Genomic DNA, 24,394 nt, shown 5'->3' with positions numbered 1-24,394 from the left:
ATGTAATACAGTCAACAAGAATATATATTTTATCTACCCTACACCCTAAACCAAATCCCAACACTGTTAGTGGAGTAAAAATGTAATTTTAGAGTGAAAATGCAACCTCCGAATCATGCTCATCATTGATTAAGTGAACATGATTACTTCCTGGGACCTGAAACAAAGGCTGTGTCTCGTTTGGAAGGATGCATCCTCAGGAGGTCGCATTTGTCTACCGCACACGTTATCGAGGCTGTGTTGTTTCAGAAAAGCGATTAGGACACTCCGAGTGCGACCTTCGTATGCAACCTACTTTCACAGGAATTCGTAGGATGTATGAGGTGTATCCTTCGTGGGCACTCACAACCTACAATTCTTTGCTTCAACGGAAATGTCTAAAAAAAATGACACCAATTTGCCCGTTAATATGATGTTCAAACATAAGTAATGTTAATTCCCAAGTTGAAGTACCTCAGTAGATGGGTGCAGAGTATATAATATGTATGATTATATAAATATATAAATAAAATATAGTATTAGACTAAAAGTACACCTGTAAAATCTATTTTCTTGTCTCTTTACATTATATAACTCTCCTAAAATGTACCTCATGCATTCCCTTCTAAAGGGACTTTGTCACCTTCTCACTCAAATCACTCGCGCTTGTTAAAGAGTGGCGTGTTGTCATAGCAACCATGTTTCATTCTGTTTTTGTTTGTCCTACGAAGGCCGTCTCGTTTAAACAAGGCTTGTTTAAAGGAGGACACTCAGTATACTGCAGTCTTCAAAGGACGCGTCCTACCTAGCATGCAGCCTTCCAAACGAGACACAGTCAATGACTCAGAGGCAGCTGGTGCAAAAAACTTTCAGTAGCACCACAGAAAAAGGTAAACACATTTGAATTGATCCAAAAAATGTCTGATGGAGGATGGCGCTTGTCAGTAATTCGACAGAATGGGGTAGATTTCAGGGTACCAGGGTACATACAGAAGTAACATCTTGATTTCCCTTGACTATTTTACACAGTTTTGCTGTTCAAATAAATGTATTTTCTTCTAAAGATGTTTACATATTTTTTTCCTGGAAAACAAGACAAAAATAATTTATACAATTGTTTATTTTTTTTTCCTCGCACCGTTCACTTTTATTTATTATTTTATTTTGAAGCCGTGGTCTAGTGTTTACCGTAAACACAGAACAGTTCATTTAGGACACGCAAATTCGATTCCAGATTGTGTGATCCCACTCCCGCTCAAAAAGCCTTACTGCAAAACATGTAACATGTAAACATGTAACGGCATTCCGGGCCGCGTCATCAGAGCGTGCGCGAATCAACTGGCTGGTGTTTTTACGGACATTTTCAATCTGTCCCTCTCCCTGTCTGTAGTCCCCACATGCTTCAAAACATCAACCATTGTGCCTGTACCGAAGCAAGCTATAATCACATGCTTAAATGACTGGCGTCCTGTTGCTCTGACCCCCATCATCAGCAAATGCTTCGAGAGGTTAATCAGAGATCACATCTGCTCTGTTCTGCCCCCTCTTTGGACCCATTGCAGTTTGCCTACCGCAACAACCGCTCCACTGATGATGCCATTGCATCTACAATACACACTGCTCTCTCCCACCTGGAAAAAAGGAACACATATGTGAGAATGCTGTTTGTAGACTACAGCTCAGCATTCAACACCATAGTGCCCTCCAAGCTTGATGAGAAACTCCGGGCTCTGGGCTTAAACAGCTCGCTGTGCAGCTGGATCCTGGATTTCCTGTCAGGCAGACGTCAGGTGGTTAGAATGGGCAGCAACACCTCCTCATCACTGACCCTCAACACTGGAGCCCCGCAGGGCTGTGTTCTCAGCCCACTCCTGTATTCCCTGTACACACATGACTGTGTGGCAACACATAGCTCCAATGCCATCATTAAGTTTGCTGACGATACGACGGTGGTAGGTCTGATCACTGACAATGATGAAAGAGCCTACAGAGAGGAGGTGCACACTCTGACACGCTGGTGTCAGGAGCACAACCTCTCCCTCAACGTCAGTAAAACCAAGGAGCTTGTTGTGGACTTCAGGAAGAAAGACGGAGAACACAGCCCCATCACCATCAATGGAGCACCGGTGGAGAGAGTCAGCAGCTTCAAGTTCCTCGGTGTCCACATTACTGAGGAACTCACATGGTCCGGCCCACACTGAGGCCGTTGTGAAGAAGGCTCACCAGCTCTCTTCTTCCTGAGACGGCTGAGGAAGTTTGGAATGAACCACCACATCCTCACACGGTTCTACACCAGCACTGTAGAGAGCATCCTGACTGGCTGCATCACCGCCTGGTACGGCAATAGCACCGCGCATAACTGCAAAGCCCTGCAAAGGGTGGTGCGAACTGCCAGGAACATCATCGGAGGTGAGCTTCCTCCCTCCAGGACATATACACCAGGCGGTGTGTGAAAAAGCTCGGAGGATCATCAGAGACTCCAGCCACCAGAGTCATTGGCTGTTCTCACTGCTACCATCAGGCAGGCGGTATCGCAGCATCAGGACCCGCACCAGCCGACTACATGATAGCTTTTTCCCCAAGCAATCAGACTGTTGAACTCTTGATCTATCAGGATCAATAATTAGCACTGCACTTTATTAATCTATAATCTCACACTGGACTGTCAACATATTCTCCTCAATACAACTGCTATATATATATATATATATATATACACATATATATTTCATATACTCCCACTTATTGTATTGTATTGTATATTCTGTTCTATATTCTGCATTGTATATAATTATTGTGTTGTGTAAGTATGTGTACATCTGATTTGTAAATTGTTTTGTGTAAGTATGTGTACATTTGATATGTAAATTGTTTTGTGTAAGTATGTTGTTTATTGTAATTGGTATATGTCTCGTCACTGTCATGACTGCTATGTTGCTCGGAACTGCACACAAGAATTTCACCTACTGTTGCACTTGTGTACATGGTAGTGTGACAATAAAGTGATTTGATTTGATTTTGATTTGATTTAAAAGGTCATAATTCCTGGATTTTTCAAAGGACTGGTTGACATTTTTAAACTCTGCTTGTTATGACAAAAATATGATCAAATATTCAACCATATCATGATTCAGAAGCATTCAAGTTGTTTTAAAATGAGCCAAATGTTAAAAATGAGGGGAAACATTAAAAAGGGATTACCATGTTGAAATATTCAGTGGCACATGCCCAGAAGGGTAAAGTTGAAGGGCAAAGCCCCTCAGGGTAAAATCTCATGCTGCATTATATTTTTATAGAAGGGCAGAAGCTTCAAGTAAGCCCATTTTTACAGGTCTTATCACAACGGAAATATGAATAAAGAAATATGAACTACACTGAATCATCCAATCATTATCATACTCAGTAGGGATAGCAAGGTATGATTCATCTATAAAACAGATGAGCTACAGCATCTGGATCTTAACAGAGCAAGGATTTTGTTCTTGTATCTACAATTTTATCAAGATAAAAGAACGTAAAAAAGTTCCTTATGATCAAGCATTTGGAGATCTTCATATTTGCAAGTTTTCCAGGCATAAATTAGCCCCAAATTTAGGATAAAACTCAACAAACTCATAATCCTCCCCACTGTATAATCTACAGTATATGTGGGTTTCCAAACAAAGAGCTTTGATTAAACAACACCAAAGGAACATGGTTAGATCCACAATCCAACATTCATAAAAAGCTTGAGTTCTTTCAATCCCTCAGTTTCATTTGGCAAATATTTGTGGTTCTCTACCCTGAGACCTGTTCCAATCTGAACCGCAGCACATCATTTCTATTTTCAGTAGACTTCTCTCAGGCAAGAGACTGTCAGCAGAGTTTAAAGCTTCAGGTGATGGAAATAAATTCTGTGTGTTCTCATGTTTGAACTTGTTAGCATGTCTGCCGTTGGCAGGGAGTGTAGATGGGTTTTGTGCAATATTAACAGCTTTGTGAAACATCATTCTGAAAACTAAGTAGGAAAAGGAGGAGAATTCAGATTTTTGCTTTGTTTAGTCCATTGTCTTCTCTGTCGAAATCTGTGTTTTAAAAAACAATTCAAGGTCAAATAGATTAGTTAACCACTAGCTGAATCTGCAAAAGGGACATTTAAAATATGTCCCCCCCCCCAAATCTTCCTTTATAAACATATACCAAAGTTTTTTTAGAATGCATAGTTGGTATCTGTTGTAAGAACATATGTACTCACAGGTGGACACAGGGATGCACCTCATCACTGCCAAAGTTGTAATAAAAATAAAGGAAATTCTCTTACTTTCCTAGATTATTTAGCATGAATCTATAGTTCCCCCAAAAACACAACTGTAGTAAAACAATTGTAAGTCTGATTGCTGTTGAAATCGATCTGTGCATACCGAATCTCAATTTACTTCCCCAGTGTCCAAAGCTGGAAGTGTTATTGAATGTATGGGCTCGGAGTGGTGCTAAAGGTGAATTGTATTTTTTGTTGTAAATTATATAATAAAGTCAATATGAATACATATTTTATTAATCCTACTTCCTAACCTCAACCCTAACCCTAAACCTAACCATCATTGATGCAAATTATTTTATTTTAATAGCGAAAATTTAACCTAAGTATCGTGCTCACCATTGTTTATGTGAACATAATTAATTCCTGGTTCCCACAGGACCAGAACCCGTGTCTCCCGTGTCGAGATCTCCAATCACATGCGGTCAGCACAAAATGCAGGTCAAAATGGGGTCTAATACATTTCGTGATCAGATCACAAAAACCAAATACAAACGTAATCAAAAATGATTGTGACCGTCATCATGAAATCAGAGACCCTCCCCTCGAAATCTGATCACAAGTGGTCAAGGTGTAAACAGTGATGTGTCACATCTGGCCACATGTGATCAGATCACGCGTGACGCATCTTAATATCAGCTGGAAACGGGGTAAGAGGAAGCTTGATCACATCAAATGTGATCAAACATTTTTTGCTAACAAAATGTCTAATGGGACCGCACTTGTCAGTAATTTGGCTGAATGTTGTTGATTTCAGAGTACATGAACTTTCAGGGCAGCATGTCAATTTCCTATGTTGAAATGTTTATAAGGGCTATCAGAGAACAATTAACATTCTATTGCAATATAAAATAAACAATGCATTTTCTTAAAAGCAACCTTAATTAACTTAACTGACATGAACCATTTTCAAAAAACACTTTAAAAGAACACAAGGTGTGAACACTGGCCCACTACCTGAACATTAAACATAAGTATTGATTTAGTCTCAAGCTACACAGTTGCTTTACTAATGCAAAGGCAGTCTTTATGCCCTAAGGCTTCAACAGTGCTCAATGATTTCCCAGTGATGGATATATGTGAGCAATAATACCATTGTGTACATTCCACACAATAATGACAGGAAACAGCACAAAGCATTTCTAGAGACAGCTGCTCTCTGATGTTACTTAATACTGCTTACTGAGAAGACTATTTTGGCTCAGTGTGGAGCAGTTTTTGATTGTCTACATGTTTTTGGGGTGCATCTTCACGCTGAGTTCTGACATCTACACCCCTAAAAAAATAGTAGGGGGTGAATATGTGTACATAATGTGAACGTAATGCTCATTCAAAGTCAGCATGAGTGTGTTTATGTTAATTCTGCAATTTGTTTTGAGCTCATTTTTAAATTGCTCTGTCATAAACATTGGACATTTTCTGACAATGAACATCTGTCACACGGAAGGCTCAAGGCATCAGGGATTAATTTTAAACTACAGATGTCTCCGTATATATACACACTTCCTCTACCAACAAATACATACACCACTGCTGCATCGGAACACTTTCTGTACTTCGTAGTTTGTACTACAGGACACGCAGATCCTATATTAAGCGAGACCCTGCATTATGGACAGCATGCCACATCAAGGAAAAGATGAACCTGTGAACTCCTTTTCCTTCTCAAGTAAAAGCTTTAAAGATGTTAAGATATACTACAGGAAAACATGACAAAAACACTAACTAAGAAGATAATTTTTGCCATTTATTGTTTGCCTATTGTATCATGATTACGGAATATTCTGACATCCTTGACATGCTGCTTTTTTAAATCTATGCAGTAGGGAAGTATGCCTATTCATGCAAATTTTGGGGCAGTTATATTGTTCACCAGTTCTCAACGTGCTGTTTGGTTTCTCACAAAGAAATAAACAATATATCAGTAGAAATCCACATTGTGTTCAGTTGCTGTTGGCCAAACAACACAGAACTTCATATCAGGCCATGTTTGTCTCTATCCAGATCATTAGCGCTCTCAGAGAGAGAAAGTGTGGGATGGAGTGTAGCTTTCTGTCTTAGTCCACCATAGGGCTCTGTGACAGGTCTCAGGTGATGTGTTCTGTTCATTTATTGTTTATTAATAGTTTATTCAGCTGATCAAATTTTTTCTCTCATGCAGACACTGTCACACCACCACTCATGTTTAACACACACACACACACACACACACACACACACACACACACACACACACACACACACACACACACACACACACACACACACACACACACACACACACGTAGTGTTTCCATGTTTTATGGGGACTTTCCATAGACATAATGGATTTTCAACTTTATATTCTATCCCCTAAACCTAACTCTACCCCTAAACCTAATCCTCACAGAAAACATTCTGCATTTTTACATTTTCAAAAAACATAATTTAGTATGATTTATAAGCTGTTTTCCTCATGGGGACCGACAAAATGTCCCCACAAGGTCAAAAATAGCGGGTTTTACTATCCTTATGGGGACATTTGGTCCCCACAAAGTGATAAATACACACTCACACACACACACACACACACTTGGAATATGATGCATCAGTGGAATGACTTCTTTTACTTAAAATACTTTTTGCTCATTTTTAAGCTTTGAAGTGAGCGCATCTCTATCAACTGCCATTGTATTGAAAAGACGGAACAAAGTATTCATTAAAATGTAATCTTATGTGTTCCGTATAGGAAAGAAAGTCATATGGGTTTGTAACAACATAGGGGTGAGTAAATTATTACAGAATTTTCATTTTTGAGTGCACTATTCATTAAATGAAACTGAGATCTCCTGAGCTTGGAAAGAGAAAATCTATAATTGAATACGAGGGATATTAATTTAGGGACCTGCTAGCACACAACACAAAACTGAGAGAGGGAAATTGAGTTTGGTGAGCTGAATATGAGTCTGCTGTTTTGACCTTCCTTTCCTTGCTTTCCTAGCTTCTTCTCTGCAGCATTTTGAGATACGATCATACCTGCATTGCCTGAGGGGGTTAACCTTTGTCTGTTTACCTACAAACTACTCCCTTACACACACACACACAGACACTCACACATCCCTAATCATCTGGGAGAGGTGTGCTGCTTTACTGTTTATCTCCACATCTACTCTTAAAATGAAAATAATCACTTTTAAAATCACCTTAAGACCATAACCATGTATCAAAACCAAACTCTCTTTATTCTGATCTGAAATATTAATAATATTTAACAAAAAAATTTAACAGAAATGATAAACAGCACAACATACTTAAGCGACCCATCCAAGGCCAGTAGATCAATAATTGATGTGTAGGTCCTGTATGTTTGAGTTTAAGAGTGTGTGCACACAAGACAGAGATATAGAAACTGAGGAGAGGGGGATGATACAAATTGAAGTGGTATACAATTTCATACAGAATATCATCTACTAATAAAAAATAAAAAGCTGTACACTGCCTACACAGACATATGCCTTTATCTTGAATTTCATATCTACTCTTCACAATTATCATTTAATAATTAAAAGTTGTAGAAAATGTTGTAGAAAACCCATGCTCTCTCACACACACACACACACACACACACACACACACACACACACACACACACAAACACACATTCACACACACGTACGCAAGCATGCACGCATGCACACACACATGATGGTCTACCTATCATTATGAGGACTTTCCATAGACATAATGATTTTTAAACTGTACAAACTACATATTCTATCCCCTAAACCTAACACAACCCCTAAACCTAACACAACCCCTAAACATAACACAACCCCTAAACCTAACCCTCACAAAAAACGTTCTAAATTTTTACATTTTCAATAAAACATTGTTTAATATGTTTTTTAAGCTATTTAAATTATGGGGACACTAGAAATGTCCTCATAAACCACATTTATAGCATAATACCCTTGTAATGACCAGTTTGTAACCTAAACAATTGTCCTTGTAAACCACATAAACATGCCCCCCACCCCCACACACACAAAACATTGCACTTCTGTGCAAGGCACAGAGAAAAATTAGAGACAGCACAACAGTCAAAAATGCCCATCTAGCACATGAAAAATCAAACTGAAAATGTTTTAATTAAAAAAAAAAAAATACAACAGACACACGGAAAATAACAACAGGATACTCAAATAAGCTTTAAAACACAAAGTGCTCACAAATAAAGTAAAATTGTCTGTTAGTCTAAAATACGTTTAAGAAGTGAATAAAAAAAGCATGTGCTGTATTTAACTAAAAGGTAAAAAAGTTTACCAAATTTTTACATTATTACTTTTTCATTCTGCTTTCTAAAACCTACAAATACATTTCAATCGAATGAAAAGTTTCAATAAAGTGTTTCTTCAGTTATACACACCTAAACTCACCACACACCTGGCTTTAGTACAATGTCAATATAAAAGCCAACTATTTCATTTTGAACCAATATTTATAATGTCTTTATCAGTCTTTATAATGTCATGCTTTCAGTTTTTTTAAGACACATTATAAATGAGTCTTTATACATGGAAATATATAACTGCCTTTATATTTTAGCAAAGGGGCCCCTTATATGGCAGTCATCATATTTGGGGATCCTTGGCATCAAAAGGTTTAAAAACCCTATTCTTTGAGGGCATGAAAGGGGCTGTACAGATCGAATGTGTATTTGCGAAAAGAAATACACATGCAGGTGTCTCGAGAGTTGAAGTTCTTTGTAATTTGACACGTCACTCCTGCGTGAGATGCTGAAAAAACAGTGAGACAATGCTGTAGAAAAAAAATGTGTCTAGTGAATATTTACACAGAAAACAATTACAAAATAGCAAAACAATTTTGGTGTGAACGGCCCCTAATGTTGCAGCCTACTTTTTGGAATCACCTTCATGTTCGGAGCACACCTATGATGGCTCAAAATGCTTTCTAGCTAGGTATATTTTCATTTTGTAGCAGATCTCTTGGTCTGCTTCAGCACTTGAGAAAATCAAGATATAGACATGTATATCTTGTGCATCGGCTTGTATATTGTATCTTTAATAGCACATGTTCTTGATTATATAAGCACTATAGAAATTGACCATAGATAAACTAAATTATTATAATCATAAACGTATTATATTGTATAATTATAAAAACATTTTAAGCCTTTGAAAGTATTTCCCTCCGTGCAAAAATAATCACAATAGGTTAAGCCCTGAATCTATATAGTGGTTTTAGTCAAGATTCACTGATAAGGGTCTTACATAGAGTGAGATATGATCTAATTCCCTCAGGATGTTGTACCATAGACAAGAGGATTGCTAGAGGAAAAAACTAAAACATCAGTACAGGAGCCTGAAGTGCATTGTTTATGTATGTGAGGTTTTTAAGGAAGAGTAAGACTCAGAAAAACGTGACAAAACAAAGCACTGAGACCAGCCACTAATTAAACAGTCGCTTACTTTAACACACACACACAAAAACACTATTACTTATGCATTAATAAAGACTATGGGGGAATGCTCTAAGAATGAATGGTGTCCACTGGTAGTATGGTTGGTCTGCATTGTTTTAGCACAAACACAGACAAATATTTAATGTTAAACACAAATTGCACAGCACAATTGTATGAATGAATGTTACATTTATATAGCACTTTTCTGACACTACACTCAAAGCACTTTACACAGTGAACAGGGCACTCTCCTCAACCACCACCAGTGTGCAACAGATATCTGGATGATTCAACCGCAGCCATAATGCACCAGTATGCTCACCACACACCAGCATTGGTGGAGAGGAGAGAGTTGAGTGATATAGCCAATTAATGGATGGGGATTATTTGGTGGCCATGATTGAGAAGGGCCAAAAGGGGGAATTTGTCCAGGAAACCAGGGTTACACCCCTACTCATTTCAAGAAGTTTCATGAGATTTTTAATGACCACAAAGTGTCAGGACCTCAGTTTAACGTCTCATCCGAAGGACAGTGCCATATTACAGTATAGTGTCCCCATCACTATACTGGGGCATTAGGAGGTGAGCACCCCCTGCTGGACTCCCAAATACTTCTTCCAGCAGCAACCTTAGTTTTTCCAGGAGGTCTCCCATCAGGTACTTACCAGACTCAGCCCTGCTCAGATTTAGTAGGAAACGAGTCTTGAGCTACAGGGTGATATGGCTGCTGGTATAATTCCCATAGTGTACATTTGTACATAATTTTAATTTTACATTTATAAACATACAAACATTTACCAATCTATTGACGACTGACTGGAACAGAAATTCCCAGAACCTTTATGAGGAAATCACTGCCGGTGAACGAGTTCAATACTGAGACTTTTGGTTTTTAAGTAAAAGAGTTTAAAAAACATTGACGTTGATATTGCACATTTCGGTGTTGAACAAAAATGTACCTGAATCAGCTCTTTAAAATGCAGAAAGCACACACAACTACACTGCAGATATGGATATATGCCCGGTTGTAAATCTATTCTTCATTTGATAAATTACTTCTGCCATGAACAATAGAAAATATAGGCAAACATCTCTTTTTAATACATTCTGTGGGTAATGATGATGCAATATTAATTATGCCAGTCAAATAGCGATAAGTTCTGCTAAAAGAATGACAATGATTTAATTGAAGTACTCATTGTGCAGTGCTACTTCAGAATATTTATGGCTGGTTAAACTGGATTGCATGTGGTTAGTGTGCTGTAAAAAATGTATGTAATTTTAACGGTAAAAAAAAATAAATGCACAGAAAAAAAATGTTAATTGATTAACTAATATTAACTGTAAAATATACAGTAATTTTTTTTTTTTTTGCTGAAATTACAGTAAATACAATAATCGTGCATTCTCACAATTCCCTCCATTACCCATTACATTTCATTATATTTGGGAATAGTTATGTTTCTTCTCATTTTTTATATTAGTTACGTACATTGGGGTGTTCTGTTTTATATTGAATGTAGTTTAGTTCAGGTTTACTTCATTATTTTAATTTCACGTGTGTTATTCTGATGGTGTTTAGTTTTTGTGTGAGTGATACTGAGGATGTTTATTAGTCATTGCTCCTGGAAGAGCCACTATTGGTGAACTTACGGTGATTAACAATACCTTATAAATCGATTTTATAAGTCGATTTTTACAGTTTCAGAAGGTTAATATCAAGTTTATGATATTTTCTTTACTGTACATTTAACAGATTTTTTTTTTTACAGTGCGAGCGTGGTCATGTAAATTACAACAGTTTTAAACTGTAAAATGTACAGGTTGTTCTGTAAAGTTGTTTACATTTTTATATTTTTACAATTATTTTGGCAACCACAGCTGTGGCGTAAACTGTTTAGTGAATTCGCTCCTTTTTGTCAGATATCCAGACTGCAACACACTTAGCTAAACTTAACTTTATGAAAATATTGCTTTCACCTTCATGTCAGAGGAGAATAACCACTAACGCACATTCAGTATTAAGCAGAACAAGGCTTCAGACACACACAGTAGTTTATGCACATATGTGCAGTGTTCCATTTCCTAGTCATAGTGAGTCAAGGATGAACTCTCTCCCTTGCGGCTCTCTCCCGAGTGCAATTTCACGCTTTCTGTCTGTGGTGGTCTGAGCCAACAGCTCCTATTTTCCTCCTCAAACTTTTTAGAGGCAGCATAATAACAGCAAACAGAGATAAAAGAATAAAAATCCTTTCGCTATCCAGCAGAAAATAATTCCCTTGCTTTGAGGAATGAAGGCTTAAGAATAATTTTGTGACTTTATCTGTGATTTCAGGCCTCATAAACCCTGAGGAGAGACACACCCCTGTGCAGACTCAGAACTTTGGCGTTGCCCACTTACATGAGCATTATGTCTATTTTGGGTTCATCTGCTGGCTGCTGCATGTGCTTAAGACACACAGAAATTCTGTCTCTCTTCGAGCCTCTGTACAGAGATAAATGACTCCTTAAATAGCACTATGTGTTGTTCTCACAAATACATATCTGTGTAGGCATGATATGGAGTTTGAATAGCTCTGCTTTGCATAGTTCACAGAAAGACTTGGTCTACATCAGTACATCAGTTGAGTCACATTCAACCAGTCGTTTTCCCTCCAAAATGTTATTTTTGGACTTTGGACACTTTAAATCAGGGGTCCCCAAACTTTTTTCTATGAGGGCCACATCATTTTTCCTTTCTATAATGGAGGGCCGTAGTCTAACAGAAAATGGCATGGGCCGGAGTGATTTATTGTGGAGATTTTATTATGATTTTAAATGGATTTACAGTATTATGCCTCCTAATGCTAGATTAATTTATTATTTATGCACCATACATATCAAGTGATATATAGCCTATTAAAAGAGCATTATTACTATCGTAATGACATTTTTTCATATTCATTGCTATTGAAATCAAATTATTTACTTTTTAATTTTAGGCTAATCAGTGTGAACTATGGGCTTGTTTCTGGCTGGTGAGAAGTCCAATGTCAGGTTCCATTCCTATCACAGCCAGTCTCAAAGACTGATGCAAATGTTCATCAGTGAGTCTTGATCTCATTGGATTTTTCATCAGTTTCATGCGTGAAAAGGTTTGCTCACAGATATACGTGCTGCCAAAAAGTGTGGACATCTTCATTGCATTCCTTCTGATGTTTGGGTAGGTCTCGTTAGGGAGGGCAGTATAGAATTCAATGAGACCGTTGGGCTTAAACGCGTCTTTCAGAACATCACAGTTCTGTAACTCAGCCAACTCAAACTGATAAGAAGGCAGGGCTTCGTCAATGTCAGCAGCAAAAGGGTTCTGAAAAAGGCTGATTTCTTTAGCGTGGACATGTAGCTCACGCAATCGCACATCAAACTCCGCCTTCAGCATTTCCAGCGCTTCCACTGACTTTTCAGCTGGGAATGGGACCACTGGTTTCTCAGCTGAGAGGCTTTGGGTAACAGGGAGATGGGTGAAGTCGCACTTGTCCCACAAGCAGTGCTAGTTTCACCTCAAATGCTTTTATGTGCGAATACATGTCACATATTAGTTTCCCCTTGCCTTGGAGCTGCACGTTGAGGCCATTCAACATTTCTGTCACATCTGTTAAAAAGGCGAGGTCCCATTTCTATTTTGTGTCGATCAGTTCTGGGACAGTTTTGCCCTTTGTCAGAAGAAAAACATTGATTTCGGATAGCAGCTCAGTAAAACGCCTCAAAACTCTGCCCGGCTTAACCATCGGACTTCTGTGTGGTAAAGCACATCTCCGTGAGAAGACTCTAGCTCGGACAGAAAGACTTGGAACTGCCTGTGTTTAAGTCCGTTTGCTCTGATGAAGTTTATACATGACACCACCACTTTCATAATCGATTCCCACTTCAGAACTTTGCAGCACAGTGCTTGCTGGTGAATTAGGCAGTGTACTTGTAAAGGGGGCATGAGACCTCTTTCCTCCATTTCTCTATTCATGCGTCCTATCAGTCCCCTTGACACGCCAACCATACTAGGAGCTCCGTCAGTCGTGATGCTGGCCAGCTTAGACCAGTCTAGAGCCAACTCTTCTATCGTTTGGCACACTTTAACAAAAATATCCTCCCCTGTCGTAGTACCTTTGAGACTTTTTAGGGCTGCCAGCTCCTCGGACACTTCAAAGTTTGAGCTAACTCCGCGAAGAAAAATGAGCAGCTGTGCCGTGTCCTGCACGTCATTACTTTCATCCAGTGCTAATGCAAAAAAAAATCTAATTCTTTCACTTTTTCCTTCAGCTGGGCATATACATTATACCCCATTTCTTCAATTCGTCTGGTGATTGTACTTGCGGACAGACTCACCGCATTTAAGACGTCTTTCTTATCGGGGCACACCTCCTCCGCAACAGCATTCATACATTTCTTTACGAACTCACCATCACTGAATGGCCTACCGCAGGTTGCAATCAGTTTAGCTACCTGAAAGCTAGCTCGAATGGATGACTGGTTCAACTGGGTTTGCCGTCCAGCAGATAGTCCACTTTTTAGCTTCGACACTTTGTCTGCTCTCATTTGAAAAAAATAATCACTTGTCCACTTTTGGGTAAATACCCTGCATTCTGAATGAACTTTTCTCTTTCCCAACCGTTTGGCCATTTTGTTGTCACTTTAAATTTTCTTGCTGGATCGCGTGCACCCGCTCGATCACGATGGAACGTTAATCCGGGTGAATCTGACAAATAATTTGGCTTTAACTTTAATAATTATAACTAAGGGAAATTTTATTTTGAAAGCCAATATGTATTATCAAATACAAATATGATATGATTAAAACATATTTAAAATTAAATTGTAAAAATATTTCTCTGCATGGCATTGTTCAGAGGGCCGGTCCAAATGTGGGGCCGTATTCGGCCCGCGGGCCGTAGTTTGGGGACCCCTGCTTTAAATGCAAACAGGAAACAGGATGATGGGATTCAGACTCAACCTTGCTTCATCCACACGAGTACAAGTTAACTACTAGGCCACGACTCCGAAACAAACATGCCATATTTGATACTGAAGTGTGAGTTTTGACCCATTTCCATTAATTTTCGTTATATTTTCAAGTTGTTCATGTAAGGATTTTTAACAATTTACTGATTGCAGTAAATCATGTTTTATGACTTTTTCAGGCCTGGAAATCACAATATAAAAATTCCCTGATACCCTCATTTAATTTGATGTTATTTATTATATATTTATTATTATTTTATTTAATCAAATATGAATTCATGTAAAACGTTTTACCAATAAAGAAATCTTTTTTGAATAAAAACTTAACAAGATGAAGGCTCACATGAGATGAAGAATCCACTCATATCAGTAGTCTAATAAATGCTATTTATTTTTCTTGGAGCTGGGCTGCCATGTTGAGATCACATGGCCAATCAAATACTTCTTATTTATATCGGCAACCCCCCATCATTCATGAAATAAATAAATCATAGCTGACTGCAAATAGTGCACTCCTACAATTGCATCAGTAACTATTGTTCTATCGTGATGCTGCATCCAGGCTGCTATGTCAATTTAAAAGAATAGTTCACCCAAAAATGCAAGTTCTCTCATCATTTACTCATCCTCATGCCATCCCAGATGTCTTTCTTTCTTTTGCAGAACACAAAATAAGAATATTAAAATAATATTTAAGCTCTGTAGATCCTCACAATGCAAGTGAATGGTAACTAGAAATTTAGTCAACAAAGCACATAAAGGCAACATAAAAGTAATCCATACAACTCCAGTGGTTAAATCTATATCTTCAGAAGCAATATGATAGATTTGTAGTAAAAAAAGACTTAAATATTGATCTGTTTCTCACCCACACCTATCATATCACTTCAGAGGATTATGAGCCACTGGAGTCCTATGGATTACTTTTATGCTACCTTTATGTGCTTTTTGGATCTTTAAATTAAGGACACATTCACTTCCATTGAATGGACCAACAGAGCTGAGATTTTCGTTTAAAAATCTTCATTTGTGTTCTGCAGAAGAAAAAAGTATGGCACGAGTGTGAGTAATTAATGAGAGAATTTTAATTATTGTGTGAACAATTCCTTTAGATCCAAGATGACTGTCATATCGGCCATTACAACATAAACAGATATTTAAGGCAACTTTAAGACATTAAGGCATGATTTTCTGCAAAGCTTCTTTGAATGTATTTTGAAGATCACTATACAAATACACTTGACTTGAATTTGACTTTGAATTGCCGTATATATATATATATATACATAAGTTCCTACCATCGTCCTGGTCTGGCAATATGCGGATACGTGCGGTTTGGTATTCCGGCCCTAGACGGCCTCCCACAGGCATGCTAAGAGTGACATTGAAGCTCTCCTCTCCCTCATACAACGAATCGTCAATGATCACCACACGACAGTACTTTACTGTCTCATCCTTATCAAAGCGCAGAATGCTGGCCTGCTCCTCTGGACGGGAGATGTAGTCAGAGTAGGAGAGAACAGAGGTGGGGACGGTCCCTGTGGCAGAGCCTGAAGCCAGCACAAAGGAGAAAAAGCAGTCCATGGGCCTGTTTATTGATGCTTATTATTATAAGATGTGGAAATCTTGGAAAACTCCTTTCCACTTTTGAAAATTCTGAACAAAGAATATGGTTAAGGTGAACAACCAAAACTTAAAACCAAAAGCCAATCACCAGAAAACATAACATTTAATTAAATCAACATTTGTAAAATTATAATTTATTGGGATTTAAGAATTATTTATTTTTATTACATTTTTAAATATGTAAATATTAACATTAACCAAGATTAATAAATGCAATGTGTTGCACCTTGTTGAGTGTGACAGACCACCATCAAGTCCTCACTAACATCTTCCCTCCTGTGCACTGGGATCAGGAGTTCTCCGATGTCCTCCTCTACAGCAAAGCTGGCCTGAGGAAAGAATACCGTGGACTCTGTCAAAGAAAAATGAAGATACAGCTCAGTATCAGAACTGCTGTTGCCTTGCTGTTCAGTTCTATCAGCCACAGAGGGATTTAGAGGCACCCTGGGAGAAAGACTATTAGCACAGGGGTTTATAACACCACAGGCGGTGGATTGATTCTTCAGTATGTAATTATTCCACATCATAAGAGTCTATACTGGGCATGAAATGACGATTTATATTGCACAAAAGGCAAAAAAACACATTTTATATGAAAGCATTGATTTTTTTAATATCGAGTGCTTTATATTAGGTTTTTAGTGGCCTTTGGATCATGTGGTATTGATATCTGTCCATACTGGTTGTGTTTTGCTTTTTGTTGTGGAGGAAAGCATCTGGCTTGAGTGGGAGCTTGTTCTGGCATTGCTTTTTTCAAATACCGTAGGTCAGGACTGAGTCAACAGTCGATTTTTTTATAGCCCACCGAACTGAAGAGAACGCTCTTGCTGAGAAGGGAAGACTGAATCGAAAGACAGAAGACATGTAAACAATCTATATTTGAAAAGATCAAGAATCTTTTATCTGTTATTTCAAGCTCAGATTTGAGTAAACCAATGAAAGCTGTTGACAGAGAAATGCTTTATTTTGATTAATTATACATTTAAAAAGGTATATTTCTTTTAATTAATTAAAAATAAATAATTGTATTATTTTTCCACATCTTGTTTTTGAACAATTAAAATGATCTATTTTGAAATATAACAAAAATATTAAATAAATAAAATAAATTAAATACATTTAAATATATTAAATCAAATTGTCTGGGTTCAATACCAGTTAAGCTTAATCTAAAGCATTTGTGGCTTAATGTAAAAATAAATAAATAAATAAATAAATAACCCCCAAACAAATTAAAAGAGAAAATCAAAGTTACAATGAGGTACTTACAATGAAGGTGAATAGGGCCAAAATTTTGAAGGTTTAAAAGGCAGATATGTGAAGCTTACTGTATAATTAAATGAATTCTTCTGTTAAAACTGAAGTATTATTTGAGCTGTATATGTTTGTGGTGTTTACATGCATTTTAAGTTTTTCTGTTTTATGGAGTTACGTTGTTGTGGAACTGAAGTGGTAAAATTTCTTTACACAGAAAAGGTTAATAAGCATTTTGATCACACTAGAATCATGTTAACATGCATATTGCTTACGCCTCGTGGCTATACTTTTGAAACAGTGTGTATTTTAATATTTACTGATTGGCCCCCATTGACTTTCATTGTAAGTACCTCACTGTAACCCAGATTTTTGCTTTATTTTGTATTTTTTTTTTAAAGAAAAAGAGGGACAAGTAGAAATACTTTTTTGTGGTAATTAACATTATGCCACAAATGCTTCAGCTTAACTTGTATTGAACCAGGAATATTCCTTTAAATATTTATATCTTTTGATGTTTGAGTTTTTTTAATTGTTTAATAAAAAGATTCCTCTTTCTGGCCTGCCCAGTCCCAGATCCTCCTAGGCAATTATCTATGATCCTTTGCAAACATCTCCGATTGTCAAGTTTGCAAGCGGTCAAGTGGCACAGAGAGACAGTGGAGGAGAAAATGGGGAAAACAAGCTGTCCAGGTAATAGGAAAGGAGGGAAAGATTGAAGAAAACAAAACATAGTTAGACAGATGGATTTTCAGTGAGAGCTAAGAGTGGGAGTGATAAAATTCTCCAGCAAAGTTAAGTGGAGCAGACTCTCGTGAACTCATACTCATAATAATTTCTGAGCCCAGAGAGCAGCAATTAGGCAGGAGATAATGGGTCTCTTTCACTAAGTAAGTAAGAGTAAAAAAATATATATTTGCATTATACTGTAGTTAGAGTTTTGGTTTACTCACTTCTATAAAATATTTTATTGTCTTTCAACTGGTTTTGAAAAGGCACATTTGGCATTACTTGAAGATGAGAATGCATCTTTAGAGAGCATACGGATACGTTTGCTGAGAGTGAGTAATGGCTATATAGTAGAGGTTGTGTGGAATGTCCATATATGGATATGGTTTGGGTGTGCATTATGACAATTACTAACTGCAGGTACGTGCCCCCTCATTTAGAATAATTTGGATTCATCAACTCTAGAACGTGGGTAAGAACAAATTGACAAATCACAACTGGTGGAAATGAATGCGGTGCATGAGAAACTTTTCTGCACACACAAGTACACTTGCACTTAATCATTACTGAATGAGATCCAATGTGAATTTCAGGGCAAACCATCCTGTGCACAGCACAATGTTAAGTGTCTGTACAGCTCTTTTGATAAAAGAACAACTCTTTGAGCCCTCAAGACTCAAACACTGACTGTGAGAAACGAATAACAATGAGGCAAATCTATGCAGCCTCTCAGGCGTAAGACACACATAATTTGAGCATCTCTTGCACTTACACACAGCAAATTCTAATGCATCAGGGGCCAAAATAATGACCTTGTTTTGCAAGTATCAAATAACAGGACAAAATAGAGAAAAAACCTGTGCATTTGCAATCAGCTCTTGGTAAGTCAGACAGGTGCACAGTCATATGAAATGGCATTTGCATTGCAATTATTTTTTATTTACAGAATAAAATGGTAAGTGTATTTTCGGCTAATACTGTGGTGTCCAAAGTCTAAGACTACTAGTAAAATTAATAATGTGTTTCTAATTGAATACAATTCTTATTTTTGTAATAACAAATTCTACTTTTGGTCATTTTGAAATTACAATTTTAATTCTTCATTACATAGTATGTCATCCACATATTAATTTACGAGAAAATTTGACTTAAAAAAATGTACCTACATTTCAGAATTTCTTAGTCTACCTTTGGCTTTAACGACAGCGTGTACTAGAGTTGCCATGAATTCCACAATGTTTGCAAAACCTGATGCTTCATGTTATTCCAGCATGTTTGAAAACGTTCCAAAGAGCATCTTATGTGTAAATCCTTACTGATTGTCTATAAAGAACAATTTTAATTATTATAGTACTTTATAAATATTCACTTTGAATGTAGATCATTGTGGCAGGGCGGAGGGCGGGGCCGGGTCGTGATATTACACACCTGGTCCCGTATTAGGCTAATTATGCCTCCGTGAGGTTTAAAGGCTGACTGCAGAGGGCCGTGCGGGAGAGAGAGATTGTTAGCCATTATTATAAACCATTATTTATATTGAAAAGCCGGTTCTCGCCTCCTCCTTTCCATTGATCCCTTTACAATGGTGCCGAAACCCGGGAAGGAGGAGGCGAGAACCGGCTTTTCAATATAAATAATGGTTTAATGGTAAACTTAAAAGAAGACACAAACACACATAAGACGGACATGTCCGCTAACGATCTCTCTCTCCCGCACGGCCCTCTGCAGTCAGCCTTTAAACCTCACGGAGGCATAATTAGCCTAATACGGGACCAGGTGTGTAATATCACGACCCGGCCCCGCCCTCCGCCCTGCCACAATCATGTATGTGAAAAACCATTAGCTGAACAGATGTTGCTTAATGTATATTGCTATATTTATCAGAGTCATTACCAACTAATGAAAAACACTGAACATATCATGCAATCAGTGTGGTCTTGCACTCCAAAGCCTGCTTCACTGTAAAATTAACAACCCTGCATTGCTTTTTAATTATTATATATATTAGAAATGCATTCAATGTCTTCTCTTGCCATTTGCTGTTAAACACAACTACATTTTGTGAGATTGCAATGTTTTTAAACCACATTGTCTTTGCAATTAAAGGGATAGTTCACCAAAAAAAATAATTCTCTCATTATTTACTCACCCTCATGCCATCCCAGATGTTAATGACTTTCTGTCTTTCGCAGAACACAAACAAAGATTTTTAGAAGAATATCTCATGTCTGTAGGTCCATGCAATGCAATTGAAAGATCAGATCTTTGTAGCTCCAACATTCACATATAGGAAACATGCTGTAGAAGTAATCCATAAGACTCCAGTGGTTAAATCCACATCTTCAGAAGTGATATGATAGGTGTGGGTGAGAAACAGATCAAAATGTAAGTCCTTTTTATTACTCTAAATCTCCAATTTCAAAGTTAAAGAGAAGATTTAGAGTAAAAAAGGACTTAAATATTGTTCTGTTTCTCACCCACACCTATAATATCATAAAGATTTTTGGAGCTACAAAGGTCTGATCACAATTCGCTTGCATTGTATGGACCTACAGACATGAGATTTTCCTCTAAAAATCTTCGTTTTTGTTCTGCTGAAGAAAGAAAGTCATACACATCTGGGAAGACATGATGGTGAGTAAATGATAAGAGAATTACATTTTTTGGAGGAACTATCCCTTTAAGCATTTCAGTTTTCCATCACCTTTTTAAACCCATTTTCAACATGACATTAAATCCAGTAAGTAAAATTGAAGTAAGCATCTTAAAAATGTCTTTCCCCCCTCTTCCCTTCCTTGATGACTCTCAATGCTAATGAACAGTGAAAGAATCTGGTTGTGATGCAGTAAGCCTGTCACATCGCAATCCTCCTAGTCCCAAATGGAGGTCTAGCTGTGGGCTTTTGTAAGCCATCATGTGCAAACTAATCTGTGGCAACTGGGTCAGACAGGTCTCCCTAGGCCATAGTCAGAAGAATACCACCTCCCTCTTAAATTAAAATATTAATGCGCTAGGATGGCAAGTTCAACTTTGAAGGGATGACCTCACTTTCTCAAACATACAAACACCAAAATGACAATTGAAGGGATTTTTCACCAGAAAATTAAAATTCTGTCACCATTAACTCTCCCTCATGTCATTCCAAACCCACTCTCTGTCATCCATGGAACAAAAAAAGAAGAAGTTTAGAAGAGTGTCTGAGCTGCTCTATTCCAGATAATAAAAGCGGATGGGGACCAGGGGTTTTCAAGCTCCAAAAAGGACAAAAACAGCACTATCATACCCATCTTGCTCAATACTACATTTTCTGGTCACCATTTACTTTCATTGTATGGAAAAGAACAGCTTTGACATTGTGCAATAAATAACTAATTTTGTTTTAAATGTAGTGAAATTTTTGGGCAAACTATCCCTTTTACCTGAAAGAAAAGAACTGTACATGGAGCAACAGTACTGCAGCGTGCGGACCGGCCCAATCTCACTTCCCCCCTCTTTCGCCATTGGAAGGAGCAGCCAGTCTCTGTCACGTTAAACCTCCCATGGGGCCTCAGCCACAGCAAACAAACCCCACCGTAAAACTGATAATTAGCTCCCTGGGGAAGCAGAGCAGTTTTCTTTCTTTTCTTTTCCTATTTGTTTTTGTTTTGTTTTTTGTTTTTGAATGGAGAAATAACTTCTGCAGAGATATTGGGTTTAAGCAACATTCAGATCGAATCTATCACAGTGTTTGGCATGATGGATGAAAATCTTAATTATCTTGGGAGCCCACAGAGGCGAGCGACAACGACAAAGACAAAAACACACAGAATAAAACAAAGTCCGCTGTTATTTGTGCTACACATTGAAATATGCTCGTAATTGTGAGAATATGAAATACCCCTGGTGATGAATAGGAAAATAATTCTGCCAGGGCTTTCGACTAGAAAACACAAAGAAGACTGACTTTTCAGAGTGAGACTGCGGCAGTTTGATTAACAGACCGACAAAACCATATTTTGAAACAACAGCTGCATTGAGATAAACAGTCTAGTTGGGGTCCAGTCCTGACCACCCTGTTGGGGTCTATTTTGCAACAATGACTGGCTGACTGTAGATTATCCCGCATATTACATGGCGACTTACCAACTAAATGATTAAGTGGTATGGCTGTCGATTTAACATGTGTCCATGTGATTAATTATATGAAAAATAGCATCTATGTAAATAATCATGCCACATAAATCCTGTAATAAGCCTTGATGCTTTTGTGTTCCGCAGTCAGCAGGAGGCAGCCTCAGCTTGGGCTATACCTAGAACTCCTTGGTCTGAACAGGCAACGTGTCTCATCAAACAACCAATAGGCAGGCAGCACAAAATTATAACGAAGCCTTTAAGAGATGACGCAATTTTGCATTCAAATAAAGTTGGGCAGCGCACAATAGAATGCAGGGATCTTAAGAAACCTTTTTCAAAGTTTCAATCTACTTTTAACAAGAAACCGCTTCTTAAAATGTGCATGTATTGTGCGAGACGCTGAAATACGACACAACCAAAGTAAGATGCTCCTCAAGAGCGTTCGTCTAATGCATTTGTACATACTGCATAGGCAAAATTTTACATAGGACTGACATACTCAATTTTGCAAGACAGAGAGGGAAGGAGAGAGGAAAAAGGGATAGGAACATGACCTAGGCCAGCCTCGAAACCAGATCTCCCAAATGGGGCATGACAGTCGAAACACTCAGACTGACCACAAGGCCACAGCTCCAACAGACTAGTCAATTTTTAAAACATGTAGTTTGCATATCCCTCGTATATTCTATATACAGAGTTTGTGCTGACAGGTTTCTCTGAGGCTGTCTCATTACAGATGTCTGCTGTTAGATCGCTGCATCTCTGTTTGGGTCCCTGTGAGTTGACCCCTCTAAACCCATACAACTATCTTTCACATGTGAAGCTGTTTAATTACAGAGAAAATTGGCGTAGGCATGTCAAACCCTTTTCAAGCACCCGCCGATTGCAATTTACATTTATAGACAAGATACTTTTGAAAAAAGACAGAAATTTGAGATGAAAAGAAAGGCCGCTGATATCCGGGGGAGGGAGGTATGCTGAATGATTCCAGGAAGGAAGAGATATAAAATGCTATGATAATTGAGGTCCACTGGAAGAGACAGAAAAAACCCCACCTGCAATATGTAGATAAGGCAAGTTTTTTTTATCTGCAACCCCCCACCAAAAAGAAAAAAAATCTGGCCTGGAATATGTTAGGCAGCTTTGTTGTTGTTGTTTATTTGGGTTTTGAACAACCGGCACACTTTGGACTCAAATTTTCGCTAGTTATAATGTGGTTTCAGAGTATTGATTGTCTGAGACGCAGAAGTTTGGATCTTTTGAAGATTAGGCGCGCTTGAAAAACAACTCTGCTGGAGTGTGATCTCAGATTCTTTCGATCAATATTTCCTTGTTTGAAGAGACCATGTGTATTAGCTAAGGTTGATGTTGATTACATGTGCTGATAGGGATAGTTCACCCAAAAATAAAAATGCTGTCATTATTTACTCACCCTCATTTTGTTCCAAATCCAATTCATTTCTTTCTTCCGTGGGACACAAAAGGAGATGTTAGGCAGTATGTCAGTTTCAGTCACCATTCAATTTAATTGCATCTTTGGTTCCATAAATGGTGACTAAAACATACGGCCTAACATCTCCGTTTGTGTTGCACTTATATGGCTCCTCTGGGTTTAGAACAACATGAAGTTAAGTAAATTATGACTTTTTGATCATACTGATTTATCAGGAAATGTTTGATCGACTTGTTGTGTTGAACTTACCATCTCCTGAATCCACAATCTCAACAGAAGCAATTGCTGGTGATTCCAGAGCCCCCATCACCGGTTCAGTCAGAATGATCTGGAAGGTCTCAGATTGCTCGTATTTCCCATCTGAGAGGATCCTCACTCTCCATGCGGCTGTGGTCTGGCCGGGGTTAAACTGCACCTGTTTTTGAGATTTCTCCAGGAAATCCTTCTCCTTCTCTGCACTGCCATCCAGAGTTCCAATCCCTTTAAAAAA

The 24,394-nt window shown here is 38.0% G+C and overlaps 1 protein-coding gene across 3 annotated transcripts in view; it reads right to left on the bottom strand.

Annotated features, from left to right (window-relative positions):
- LOC127636036 (FRAS1-related extracellular matrix protein 2-like) overlaps positions 1–24,394 on the bottom strand; it is an 81,884-nt gene that overhangs the window by 22,709 nt on the left and 34,781 nt on the right. For all 3 annotated transcript variants that reach the window (XM_052116397.1, XM_052116399.1, XM_052116398.1), the window contains exons 4-6: positions 24,154–24,384; positions 16,582–16,707; positions 16,028–16,279 (exon numbers count right to left, since the gene is read on the bottom strand). In XM_052116397.1, the coding sequence (XP_051972357.1) occupies positions 16,028–16,279; positions 16,582–16,707; positions 24,154–24,384 (609 nt within the window). The remainder of the gene's footprint in view (positions 1–16,027; positions 16,280–16,581; positions 16,708–24,153; positions 24,385–24,394) is intronic.

Source organism: Xyrauchen texanus, chromosome 43 (assembly GCF_025860055.1).
Source record: "Xyrauchen texanus isolate HMW12.3.18 chromosome 43, RBS_HiC_50CHRs, whole genome shotgun sequence".
NCBI classification, from domain to species: Eukaryota; Metazoa; Chordata; class Actinopteri; order Cypriniformes; family Catostomidae; genus Xyrauchen; species Xyrauchen texanus.
The sequence above is the reverse complement of the archived record's forward strand: the minus strand, read 5'-3'. Positions and strand labels throughout refer to the sequence as shown.